This window comes from Brachypodium distachyon, chromosome 2, assembly GCF_000005505.3.
Source record: "Brachypodium distachyon strain Bd21 chromosome 2, Brachypodium_distachyon_v3.0, whole genome shotgun sequence".
Taxonomy (NCBI): Eukaryota; Viridiplantae; Streptophyta; class Magnoliopsida; order Poales; family Poaceae; genus Brachypodium; species Brachypodium distachyon.
In genome coordinates this window covers 4,532,203-4,545,394 of record NC_016132.3, presented here as the reverse complement: position 1 = coordinate 4,545,394, position 13,192 = coordinate 4,532,203, and the positions used below count along the sequence as shown (strand labels likewise).

General features: G+C 48.3%; 1 protein-coding gene across 1 annotated transcript; it reads left to right on the top strand.

Annotated features, from left to right (window-relative positions):
- Window positions 1-4,163: 4,163 nt before the first annotated feature.
- LOC100835621 (cytokinin dehydrogenase 2) lies at window positions 4,164-7,953 on the top strand. The gene is made up of 3 exons (XM_003564942.4): window positions 4,164-4,952; window positions 5,128-5,552; window positions 7,118-7,953. The coding sequence occupies exons 1-3, from the start codon at window positions 4,298-4,300 to the stop codon at window positions 7,730-7,732; spliced, it is 1,695 nt and encodes a 564-aa protein (XP_003564990.3). The 5' UTR covers window positions 4,164-4,297; the 3' UTR covers window positions 7,733-7,953.
- The last annotated feature ends 5,239 nt before the right edge of the window (window positions 7,954-13,192 follow it).

Below are 13,192 nucleotides of genomic sequence, written 5' to 3'. Positions count from 1 at the left end.
CCTTATACAGTCCAGACCATTTGAATGGCTCCTTAAAACAGCCGTCATGCAAAAACTTTTATGGGTTGCCGTAAGAACTTTCGTCGCACACTACATCTAGCGCTCTGCAACCGTTTAAGGACACAACTCCTCATTTCTTCCGCCTCCCTCATGTGTGGGCCACCAGCAAATCCGGTCAACCCGCATGGTACCGTAATACTCCCCTCTGTTCCATATTAATCGGCACGAATTTTAAGATCTATTTTGGACGACCCAAAACGATAACTTAAAACAATTTTAAGATCCACTCCCAATGTGCCACATTAACCGGCACGAATTTAATACAACTCGTACTAAAGCCGTGCAAATTAATACGGAATAGGGGTGTAACTTATATGTTTTGGAAGGCAGGGTTTTCATAGGATATGCTAGAGATGCTCTAACATAACATACATCTGGCCACAACCTGTAAATCCCTGAGCCAGGGGCGGGCCTACGGCCCGTGCTACCCGGGCTGTAGCACGGGTCCGGCCCGAGCGAAGAACACAGCATGTATGAGAAGCCTAGCCCGGCAGCCCCCCAAGGCCCAGCCATCCCAGCCGGCCAGCACCATCGCTTTGAAATAGTGAATCATGATTGCTCGGTGCAAGGCCGTCTCTAAGAATGGGAGGCCCCTGAGCAAAATTATAACTTTTTTTCTAAAATTTGGATAACTTCGTATAACTAAAGTATACTCCTTCAGTCCCATAATTAGTGTTGTTGTTTTAGTTCAAATTTGTACTAAAACAAACGACAAGAATTATAGGACTGATAGAGTAGTTTTATTTATGCAAAAACTAATGCCAAAAGTATACCTCAATAGCTTGACTAGCAGCTATTTGATCCAAGAACTTGGGATGCACTTATAATCCTAAAAGTTTTTACTCAATGAAGAATATGTTACAATATTAACCTCAATGAAGAGCAGTGATCAATCATGATTGATTAGGAGTAGCGGCCAGCAGCACCAGGGCGCACAGAGCCGGAGGCGTGCAGTCCTGACGCGAACGGACGGAGCGGAGGCTGGAGGGCGTCGTCGATAATTCAGTCCGAGGCTGAGTAGCCGATTAAAAGCAATCGATCGTCGACGGGCGGCAGGCGATTGGGTTTGGGTGGAGTCCTCGTGAGGTGTCGAACAGGAAATCGAGGGGTCGTACGTGCACATATCCCGCAGGTGTGCGCCCGTCAGCCCGCACTGTTAGCGATTAATTTCCCTTTTTTCACGTTATCTTTCCTAACTAACTAGCGGCACGGGGCCTAACGTTTTTGGCGGTCCTGAGCGGTCGTGCACCTTGCTCCTGCCCGTCGACGGGCCTGGCTCGGTGTCGGCTCGGTGTCTCGGTCGGTCAGCCGCCTACGCGTATTCATCGATGCTGAGTCACGCGGGTAGTTCGTCTGGTTAACGAACATCCTCTCAAAAAAACTTTTGTTAACGAACATGCTCTCAAAAAAAAAGTTGATAACGAGCAGGTTACAGATCGGACGCCACCCAAAACCCTAGCTATAGCTTGATCGGTAGGTCCGAGAAAAATATAAATTCTCCACACACCACATCGATTGGCACCTGGCGGTACCGCTCGCGGTACGCTGACGGACGCGGATAACCTAATTCTACTCGACTCTCGGCGATCGCCGATTGTCCGTTTTCGCACAGCTTGGCCCTAATTTTGGTTTGTGTTATTTAAAATTCTTTCTTAATTTTGAGTGATCCATGATCGGTCGGTGTTGAGACCTACTTAGAATATATTCAAGTGCTTACAGTTTGGTAAGTTTAATTTAGAACAAAAGGTTCAATCCAAGACTTTTTGAATGATATTTATCTAAGAAAAATGTTTTTTATTTCTTTAGAGACTAAAATGGTGTTTGGGCCTATTATTACATGCTTTTGCTATAGCAAATTTCATGTGATCTAGCAAAAAATTTAGTTATGTCATAAGTTAGCCCCCTCCGGTGGCACATCGGGCGCCGGCCGTCGATCTACCGCGCGCGTTCTCTTTCGCACTAATCACACATCCATCATTGCATCGTCGTACGAACCACGAAATTCCATCTGCTCACGTATGTGCATGTACAGGGACGCATGCACGCCCAAGTACGAACGCACACGGGGTCGAACCACCGAATTTCGTCGGCGCGTAGCAACGAGCGGCAGCTAGCTAAAGCTAGCCAGCCTTGGGCCTGGATTAATTGGAGGGGTGAGATTTGATGCGACGGGGGAATCCGGCCGGCCGGCCTCGATCTGTAAATTGTAATGTACTGGTACGTGCGTTCCATTTCTGTCACCGGCGCCGGTGGTCACTTCCGTCCTCCATCGTAGTACGCCCGTGCCGTCTTTCTTGGAATTATTCCATCCTTTTAATTTACAAGCATGCGACAAAATGCTACCACCATTTTTCCTAAAAAGTTAGGGAGTACTAAAACCATGCGAGACCGCCTATGTATCCCAGGGCAGGAAACCCTCAAATCATTTTCATTTGTCCAAATCTGTTCATACGGAGATTCATGAGCAAAATACACAACCTAATGAGAACCATCATTTGTCCAAAAATGGTCCACACCCCCATTTTTTCCCAAATTTAGGGAGAGTATGGAGACTCCCTATTTGTGCAAAACACATGAAATCTTGTCCACTTGTCTTTCTGGCCCATGAAGAGATAAATGGTGGTTACCATTGGACAACTTGATATTTTTCACACCCACATTTGTCCAAAACCCTCTCAAATGGACAAATGGAAGCTCACCCTTAGAGATGTCCTTATTTCCGATATACTTCCGCTACTAGCTTTGCTGATACATACTCCCTACAGTCCTTTCTGTTTACTAAGGTATATATAATAAAAAATTGAATTGGGATATACATAGCTCAAATATGCATGGCATTTAAACTGGAACAAAAGAAATCTAGGTTTAACCAAGCCAACACAAGCCGACAGATGGGTCTATTGAGGTGGGGGTGCTAGCTTTTTTATTGCGATTAGGGTTGGGCTCACCTCTGTTCCATCATTCGTAGGATTCTCAATGGAAGTCGTTGATCTTGCGGTTCACACTTAATGCATTCAAATCTGCAGTACACATGCATGCGGTTTGTGTCGTGAAGTCGTCGGCATCCCCATCAACGTGGCCCAAATACGTACATGCATACGCGTATCATATCGATCGTTCGTGCCGCTACTTCATCATGATTCTCGTTTGGCTCTGTCCGCCTCATTCATTATGCTGCCCGATACGGTCGAGCCGTCTCTACTTAAATTGGTGTTCGTTGTCGAACAGATAATTGCACCGAAGTTTTGGCGTTCGTTCCCATTGAAAGTACAGAACCGCCAATTGGTGGTGGAGCGACAGAGTTATGGAAATTGACGTGTGGCCCAAATTTTGTGAATTTTCTAATGGAACTGCTAATTGAGTAGTCTCATGCATATACTGTAAATTATGCGTAATTTTAGCTCTAGAGAAATGCAACCGCACTGTTAGGCTTGCTATACGATCGATGTGCAACATGTTTGGCCGAGAAATAACAGCTTCTAAAACGATTTAGAAATGATAAAAGTCCAATTTTCTACATTAGAGCCTAACGGTACGTATGTTTTGTCCCGGAGAAGTTTTGAGCAAAGCCTCCAGAATGTTCGGGGAAGACGAGAATTCGAAAGAAACTTTTGAGAGGCAAAAACTTATGTTAGAATAAAAATCCTGCAAAAATCCTCTGCTGATTCGACCAGTGCGGCCGGCTGCCGTAGTAGTGGGAGCGCGCATGCAGAGAAGCGGACGGATGGGCCAGCTAGAACTAGTATTGGCATTGGCCGCACGCCCATTAATGCAAGGCTGCGAACGTACACGTACAGCTAGCTCTTGCCGGCGATATGCACCTGGTCGTTCGATTCCATTTACGTACGAAAGGTTTCAATCGATATATCACAACAGACCGCAAGATCTCTGTGATACGCACGTACCTTGTGCCCCCTTTTTTTTCCCCACTGTTCGTGCTCTCACTGTACCGCGCGTACATGCCATGATCACGAAACACGTACGGCAAAATCAACCAAAGAATCTAGCCGAGATCTCATGCAAAGACTCCCAAGTCGTCGACGTACGGTTTGCAGCTGTACATGTCACTGTGTGCCTGCATGCGCGCCTGGCATACGGACCAGACCTAAAACATGCAAGGCAATGGCAAGCTAGCTAGCCCCGGGCTTGCTTATTTATAGGCCGCTCTCCGCTCGAAGACACTCCCAACAAAGACGTAGCCAAATAGATCACTCGATAAGCTCGCTAACACATCGCCATGGCAGTCGAAGCACAAGCGCTAGTGACGATGGTTGCTGTCTTCCTGCTTAGCAGTTTTCTCACGAAGTCGGCCATCCCAGAAGCAGCAGCAGGAGGAGGCTCCTCCTTCCTTGACGAGCTCCGCGACGCCCTGGGCGACGACGCGCCGGCACTCGTCCTCCGGGACGACGCCGAGGCCACGGCGCGCGCGTCCGCCGACTTCGGCAACGTGTCTTCGCCCGTGTTCGCGGCGCCTCAAGCCGTGCTGTACCCGTCGAGCCCGGGCGACATCGCGGCGCTGGTGCGCGCGTCCTGGGCGCGCGCGCCGGCATCCCCGTTCCCGGTGTCCGCCCGGGGCCGCGGCCACTCGACCCGGGGCCAGGCCGCGGCGCCCGGCGGCGTCGTCGTGGACATGCCCTCGCTCGGCCGCGGCCCCGGCGGAACCGCCGAGCGGCTGTCCGTGTCCGCGGACGGCGGGTACGTGGACGCCGGGGGCGAGCAGCTGTGGGTGGACGTGCTGCACGCGGCCCTGGCGCACGGGCTCACCCCGCGCTCCTGGACCGACTACCTGCACCTCACCGTCGGCGGCACGCTCTCCAACGCCGGCATCAGCGGCCAGGCCTTCCGCCACGGCCCCCAGATCTCCAACGTCCTACAGCTCGACGTCATCACCGGTACATAAAAACGTGCAGAGCTGCTCGTACCTACTTCCTCCGTTCCTAAATACTTGTCGCTGTTTTAGTGCAAAACAGTGATAAGTATTTAATCAGGAACGGAGGGAATACTGAGTAGTACAAACGTTATGTCAGGTACTCGTTTCGTTCCTAAATTTTTGTCGTGTTTACGTAGGGGTGGGGGAGATGGTGACGTGTTCGAAGGAGGAGCGCGCGGACCTGTTCGAGGCGGTGCTGGGCGGGCTGGGGCAGTTCGGGGTGATCACGCGGGCGCGCATCCGCCTGGCACCGGCGCCGGCCAGGGCGCGCTGGGTGCGCCTGCTCTACACGACAGCCGCGTCCCTGACGGGCGACCAGGAGCGGCTCATCGCCGACGGTGGCGGCGTGTCGGGGCTCTTGGACTACGTCGAGGGCTCCGTGCTCCTCGCGGACCAGCTTGCCGGGAGCTGGCGCTCGCCGGGGTCGTCCTTCTCCTCCGACGCTGACAGCGGGGCCCGCGTCCAGGCGCTCGCACGGGAGGCCGGCGGCGTGCTCTACTGCCTCGAGGGCGCGCTCTACTACGGCGGCGCCTCCGCCGACGGCGAGTCCGACGTTGCCAAGGTAATCAAGTGTAAAACCTGCTTAATTAACTTGGGGTTGAATTGTCGGTGCATGCAGCCGGCCGTACGTGCGTTTGTCGTGTAGCCGCGCGCTGCTGGTTTTAATTAATCCAGCGTGCGTGGGCCCGGGGCCCAGTGAGATCGCGAGTTTTGGCGGCCTCGATCAGACGCGGAGGATGCGTGCGTTGCTGCATGCATGCATGGCTCCAAAATGATGGAAAGCTCGAGCGAGACAGATCGTGCAAAAGCGTCAACGTCGTACTTGGCCCTGATAGCCTTGTCTGACCCCGAGATGCAGCTCTCATCTCTCTCCCCCTGTTGCCCACCTAACTGCACGCCACTCTTTCATTTTTCTTCCTTCCCGGGAAAATAATTATTTTTCACTAGATTTTGTTAGTGGTCACCAATTGAGTCCAGCAGGTCGATCATGAAGCTCAATAAAGTGGAATCATTTGAAAAAAAATCAGTTCGGAGTGGAGTAAAACAAAATCTCCTACGCTGTTAGAAAAAAAGGGGGGAAATTCATACAAGTCCTAATAAAGAGTAAAATCTCCTACGAAGTAGAATTGTAAAGGAAAGCATGCACTGATAGAACCGCATAGGTTGCGGAAATTAATACGTAGAGTACTTACAAGTACTTAGGGACGAGGGATCGAGTAGGCGATTGAATTAAATCAATTTAATTTGAACAGTCCCATAATGGATCATACGGTATATTACCTTAGGCTGGTCATAGCGCATGGTAATTTAGAGCAGTAACATATCTTTGTTACTACTCTAAGTTACTACCTTCACAGTGGGTAGTACATATATATGGTGTTATGCATTGTGTTATTTATTAGGTTGTAGACTCATTTTGCTTTGGTTTGTGTGATGTTATGGTAACATATCTAGTTACCACAAACCTTCCTTTCCTCATTAATAACATGCCACGTCACCAAATTTGTTTAGTTGTCACTTATGTAACCACTTTTGTTACTCTCGCTATGACCGGCCTTATAAGGCTTACAAATCTGGAAACTATGACTTTCTCGAGTTAAGTCATCCTGCACGCAGGCAGGAAAGCAACACTCGAGAAATATGGTTTTGTTCGCAGCCAGTCCGGCCAGTCGGTCGGTACAATCTAGCAGTAGTACCTAGCTAGCACACCAACAAGATCTGATGTTAGCAGTACAGCCAAGTTTTTGTCGGAGAGCGGCCGGTCTTAATTAATTTCATGCATGCAAGCAGCCAAACACTCCGATCCCTCCCCTGGCCTACGCTATACTAGTTCCGTGTATACACACACGTCATCGTGCCCGCCACTTGTCGGAAAAGCAACTAGCTAGCTTCGGTCACCTTTCCTCAGTTGTACTGGCCTAGCTAGCCCTACAAGCCTTTGTGACTTTGTCCTGGTCTCTTTGTGAAATACAGATCGCTGAAAAGGTCCCAATGATTACTTCAGTCACTTACGAGCACATATTTTTCAGCCAATAAAGGAAATAAAATCGTGCAAATTTGTGTGCCAAAGTGTCATGATCGAATTCACTCAATTTTCAAGTGTGGTGAACTATTCTTAATTTGCAGAGGCTGGAGGTGCTTCTTCGTGAGCTGCGGTACGAGCGGGGGTTCGCGTTTGTGCATGACGTGCCGTACTCGGGGTTCCTGGACCGTGTCCACAGCGGCGAGCTCAGTCTCCGAGCCAAGGGGCTCTGGGACGTGCCGCACCCGTGGCTCAACCTCTTCCTCCCGCGCTCCCACATCCTCGACTTCGCTGCCGGCGTCTTCCACGGCATCCTCCGACGTGACAACGACAACCACATCACCGGCGCTGGAGGCCCCGTGCTCATCTACCCCATGAACCGGGACAAGTGGGACGAAAAGATGTCGGCGGTGTTCCCGGAAGAGGAGGAGGTGTTCTACACGGTGGGGATCCTCCCGTCGGCGCCGCCAGCGACGTCGACCGATGGTGGCGACGAGCTGCGGCGCATGGAGGAGCAGAACGAAGAGATCATGCGGTTCTGCGAGGCGGCCGGGATACCCTGCGTGCAGTACCTGTCGTACTACGCCGGGCAGGACGGGTGGGAGAAGAAGCACTTCGGTCCGGCCAGGTGGGCAAGGTTCGTGGAGAGGAAGCGTCAGTATGACCCCAAGGCCATCCTGTCCCGTGGCCAGAGAATTTTCACGTCCCCGCTGGCTTGATCCATATTCTCCCTAGCTAGCTAGCTAGGGGTGCATGCATACATGGGCCCGTCGGAGGATCGATATAGATGCAGTCCGTCCACATATAGATATATATGGGGACATATCGTCTTGGCAAGGATCGAATTAAAGTGATTTTCTTGTACGTACGTTGTATTTAAAGTTACAGTACTACTGTACCGCTGGACCATGCATGCAAATATAGAATAATCATTGTCCTCGATCGGTCGATGCTATACGTTTGAAGCGTCAACGTGGTTACTTTTTATACACGCACAACCCGCCGGTGCGCTAGCTTGTGCAAGCAAGATGGGATCGACGTACGCTCAAATTTGATTCTACACGGTACAGTACCAAATTGTCAGGAAAGGCAAAAGAAATTAAAACAGCTCGATCGATCCTAAAATAACGTCTGAAAGGACGCAGGCATGGATCGTCCTGGAATTAATTGTGCGTGCGTACGTTGGGATGTCGAGTTGACGTAGTTCGGACAAAGGATCGAACCGTTCATGCGACAGCCACTGGCCACTGTACTGCCATCGCTTGTCAGTTTGCTCGATCGATGGATATCGCTGGATCCCACCAAGATCTCGCGTGTCACCTCTGAAAGCAACAGGACGAACTGTAGCCAGCCAGCTTTGCTAGCTGATCCAAATCAAGAGACCGGCCAGGCGCGAAGCTATTTAGCTAGCCTTGCATTTTTTTTTAAATGCGTGGGTAAACTATGTATTCCGAATCCGGTCTTCTGCCCGTTTTTCTTAAAAAAATTAGCTAGCCTTGCGGTATGTGCCTGCTGTCAGCCTGTGCATACCCGCCCTGCGTAACGTTGCCAGCTAACTAGCTTGTCTCAACTCTCAAGGTGGCTATATGGTCGATATATGGTCGATCTGGTCGTCCAGCCTTGCATTTTTTCTTAAAGAAAAGCTTTAACTTTTTGTTTCGAAAAAACTTTGCCGTACAGTTTTATGCATGCACGCAAGGTATGATAATTAACCTACTAATTAACCTGTGCATGTAGATCGGTCCTGCATCTACCAATATTCCAGTAGGCACACTTGCACAGAATAGTCCGATCTCTCACTGTTCAATTACGGATACGGTAGCTGGCTAGCTAGATCCGGGACGGGTCCGCAAAAGTGTTGTACTGCGAGGCCGGCCGGGAAAGGAACAGGACAAATACAAGTTGAACTCGCGTACATCAACTGTTCAATACCGCGCGGCACCGGCCTGCAGCTAGCTAGACGTGCTGATCTGCGGCCCGATCGAATCTTTCTCTTCGCAGCTAGTACGACGCAGCTAGACATCGAGTTTCTTATCTTTTCTCGGTCGGCTCCTGTACGTCAATGCTGGATTTGTTGGTGCTATACTCCTTCAATCCGAGAGTGAAGGACTGACAGGTGGGACAACTGCTGGTATTTTTCTTTTCGCTACGGAAACAGAACTTTATTACTGATCACCTCTGGGCACGTATAGAAACCTCAAGACTGTTCTAGAAAACCGAATTGTATGGATACATCAGAGACGTTTTTACTATATTATCATTTTAGACGGTTTGTTCGGAAAACCATATATATATATAGCAAATTTCATAAAAGCACACTTCTTATTTGGTTATGATTTTTAACAAGCCATAATTTTAACGAGCCACAGTTGAGTGAATTAACATTATAGTCTTACAAAACCGTAACTTTTGGACAATCTTTCTCATAGGACCCAAATCAGGCAGATCATGACGTTTGACGTTATTTTCGAAAGGGCCTGCATGTCGGACGGGTTGAACTGTTTCGTTACCATGTATCCCGACCAGTTAAGATGTGGCAAAAAAAAAACGGTTCAACCCGCCCGACCCGTCTTATGACATGTGGGTCCCACATACTACGATTCCTGTCAAACAAACTAATTCCGCATATTGGGGTTCCTGTCAAACGAACTAATCAGTGAGATTTGGGGTTTCTGAGAAAGTTTGTCCCAAAAACTATGGTTCTGTGAGAGTAGTAAAGATAATTGCCACATATCAGTCTAAATGAGTGATCCATCGGCTATTTACCTTCGGGATGTTTGGTTTGCCAAACATCTGCTACTATCTAGATGTGTTTTATACGTTGCATCACCCTAGATATTCCCATCTCATACCAATTTTCTGGTGTTGGCAGATCGTATGCCTCCTCCCAGGAGGAGCTTGACTCAGTCCGAAGCCTCTAATCAGCCATGCTCGGTAGGGAACCTCGTTCTACCTAACCACAAGAAGTGTGGTTTTCTGAGTCACCCTATATATTTCCACCTCATAGCAATTTTCTCTACTTGTTGAGAACTAATACAAATAGTCCATTAACCACAAGAAGCTCTCCGATTAGCCATGATGGGGAAGGCACGCAGCTTCTCGGAGAAGCTGATATATATCGTAGAAACTGAAAAGAACGCAGTTGCGATCAAAGTATATTTTTCATCTCTCAACTTGTTGAAAAGTATACAAATTATAGTGCCTTAACTTTTTTTCGTATATTTTTAGTCCCTCAACTTTCGAAACCGGACATCACTGGTCCCTCACCACGTCTGAAGCGGTTTCGGTGCCAAGGTGTCATGGTTTTGCCTGCCAGACTTGCCATGTCAGCATGCCACGTTGGCGTGGTTAACTATTTGGTTGGATCTGAATCTTGGAAAGCTAACCGAAGATGCCTACTTGAGTCTTTTCTTGGATTTTGAGACAAAAATAAATGAGTTCGGTGCTAAAAGGAGACCTAATGCGAACATGGCAATTTGGTGAGAGAAAACAATGACAAGTTGGCACCAAAACCGTTTTAGAATGGGGTGAGAGACCATTGATGTCTGATTTCAACAGTTGGAGGACGAAAAGAAATTGAGAGACCATTCGTGTAATTTTCGACAAGTTGAGAAACGAAAAATATATTTTTCTCATCAAAAGTCACTTGTACTGCGCAGTTAGTCTGAGGCAAAGAAAAGAAACACTCAGTCACCGGAGATGGTGATCGATCAGCTGGGAGAAGGGAGAAGAACACACCAGAGATCCTGCGTGATCTGCTACAGATCTCCCGGGATCTTGATCCTGTCATGCATGGGATCTCATCCACAGGAGATAGAATGGCACGCACGGAATCTCACGGATTTGATGAAATTGAACCAACCGGTCGCCGTCGCCGTATTATATAAGGCCGCGTCAAGTCAAGTTGGTTAGTTGTGGACTTATGGTTAGCTTAGATTCACCTGCATTTGCTGGACTGCTGCTGCTCGATCGCGACCCAGCTGAAGACGTAACGTTGACAGACAGCAGACAGGGAGGAAAGGAAATTAAGGAACGTATCGATAGCGTGGATGCATGTTTTGCCCTCCACGCCCAGGTGCAATGTCCCCTGGTGTTACACCAGTGGTGTAGCTAGCGCTAGGCCGGGTACATGGTCCCGTTTTTCTCCCAATTTTTATTGTAGCGGACGGTCGGTCCCCATCTAGAACGTATCGAGCATGCAGTGGTTAATTTGCCTTTTGACAGAGATTTCATCTCATCGAGACGCATGCATGATCTCCTTGAGATATCACGAGGACTTGACTGATGGACTGGGGCTTAATTACCTTAGCTTGCTTGAAGATCCTGACATATCTGATGCCGATCTCCTGCATAGGCAGCAGCTGGCTTTAGACCAAGACTAGTGCTGCATGTTGTCACTGGTGTCGTGTTAAATCCAATGGATGTATAATATATACATACTCCTCAACCTTGAGTCAAGTTCCAAAGATCCTTTGAGATCACACACCTGCGCGGCATGTGCATGGACCCTAGAATTGGTATTTGATTAAGACTTGTGAGAGACTTGCTGTTCGACCCAGATACATGTAAACTTATAATGCTCGGAGGTCGGAGCGGAAAGAGTGCAAAAGAGATCACCAATCGTCATCAGAATCCTCACCATGCTGGCCTACATTTCTATATGTATCAAGATTCATTCGTGCATGATCTCATGAAGATCTCACGAACTGATCGATCGATGAAGCAATCGGACGTCCGCTCACGTCGGTCGATCTGCATGGAGATTTCGTCCAGATCTTGGATATGTGTACATGTGTATATGTGTATATATACCAGCTCTGCAACCTGATCGAGACGATGCATGCATATCATCTTAGCTAGAGAAGCCACTTGATTGTTGACACGTACGTTGACCTCTGGGTCACTGGCTAGCTAGCCAGAGTGGCAGAGTCTCTATCGACTGGTGTGCCAAAATGGTCAGGGTGATAAGATTCGGGCAAGATCGAGGACGACCGGTGCATATTTAGGGTACTACTACATACTTGGTTTGCTTCATCGACAGAAAGAAATGTAATTAACTGTGACTCCGTCCGACAGAAGATGTCTCAAGTTTGTCAAAATTTGAATGTATCTAGACATGATTTAGTGTATAGATACATTCAAATTTAATCAAAGTTTTGAGACATCTTTTATTGGACGGAGGGAGTAGACAAATTAAAATCGATCCGACTCGAGCGAATCTGAGAAAGGATCTACTCCTCCAATCCATATTAATTGTCTCAAATTTGTCAAAAATGGATGTATCTATGTCTAAAAAATATACGTCTAGATACATGTATATTTCGACAATTAATATGGATCGGAGAGAATAGTTGAATTGACTGCAGCGGTCTAGCGACGGACATAGTCCAGTTCGTAAGAAATTAAGGCGTACTTATACCAATATTGAACAACATTGTGATTCAAGAGGAGAGCGAGATGAGAAAAAACTTTTTTAAAATTTTTCCCAAGAGTGCCCGTGGCTAATGAGGGAGGCGGCGGTGTCGCGGCAAAGAGGGAGCCGGAGGCGTGGCGAGGGCAGCGCTGGTGGAAGATCAGAAAAAACTATTTTTCTAATTTTTTACCAACGTAAAAAATCTATAATACCCATTTGAATTTGGGGACACACCGAAGCGGGCCTCATTAATTAATTGGAGCGACACGGTATAAGAGTTTAAGATGAAAAAAAACTCTTGTAACATAAACAAGCGCATAAATACAATATGAACTACAGTAGAGAGTAGAGTTAGAATAGCCTAGGCCAACGTAGCTCATACTAGCACAGTGTAGCACTTTTCCCGACCAACAGTATATATATAGGTGGTGTTGCATCCACGCACGTGGCATATATGTAAAGAAGAGATCGATGACCCCATTTCGCCGATGGCATCAAACCACTTTCTCTTTCGTACTGTATTACGTTGGGTAGCACACACATGCATGGTTGCATCATCATCGTACACGTACAGCCGGCCGACCTCCAAATTTCATCTGCGCATGGATCGAGCGATGCATCCCCAAATTTAAGTACGAACGGGTTGAATCACGTACACGACGCCTTTCTCTACCTGCACCGGCCGGCGCGCGCGTCGCGTACTAGCTAGCAACAAAGCTTTAGTTTGATGGGATGCGACGGGGAATCCTCTCCGGCCGGCCGGCGC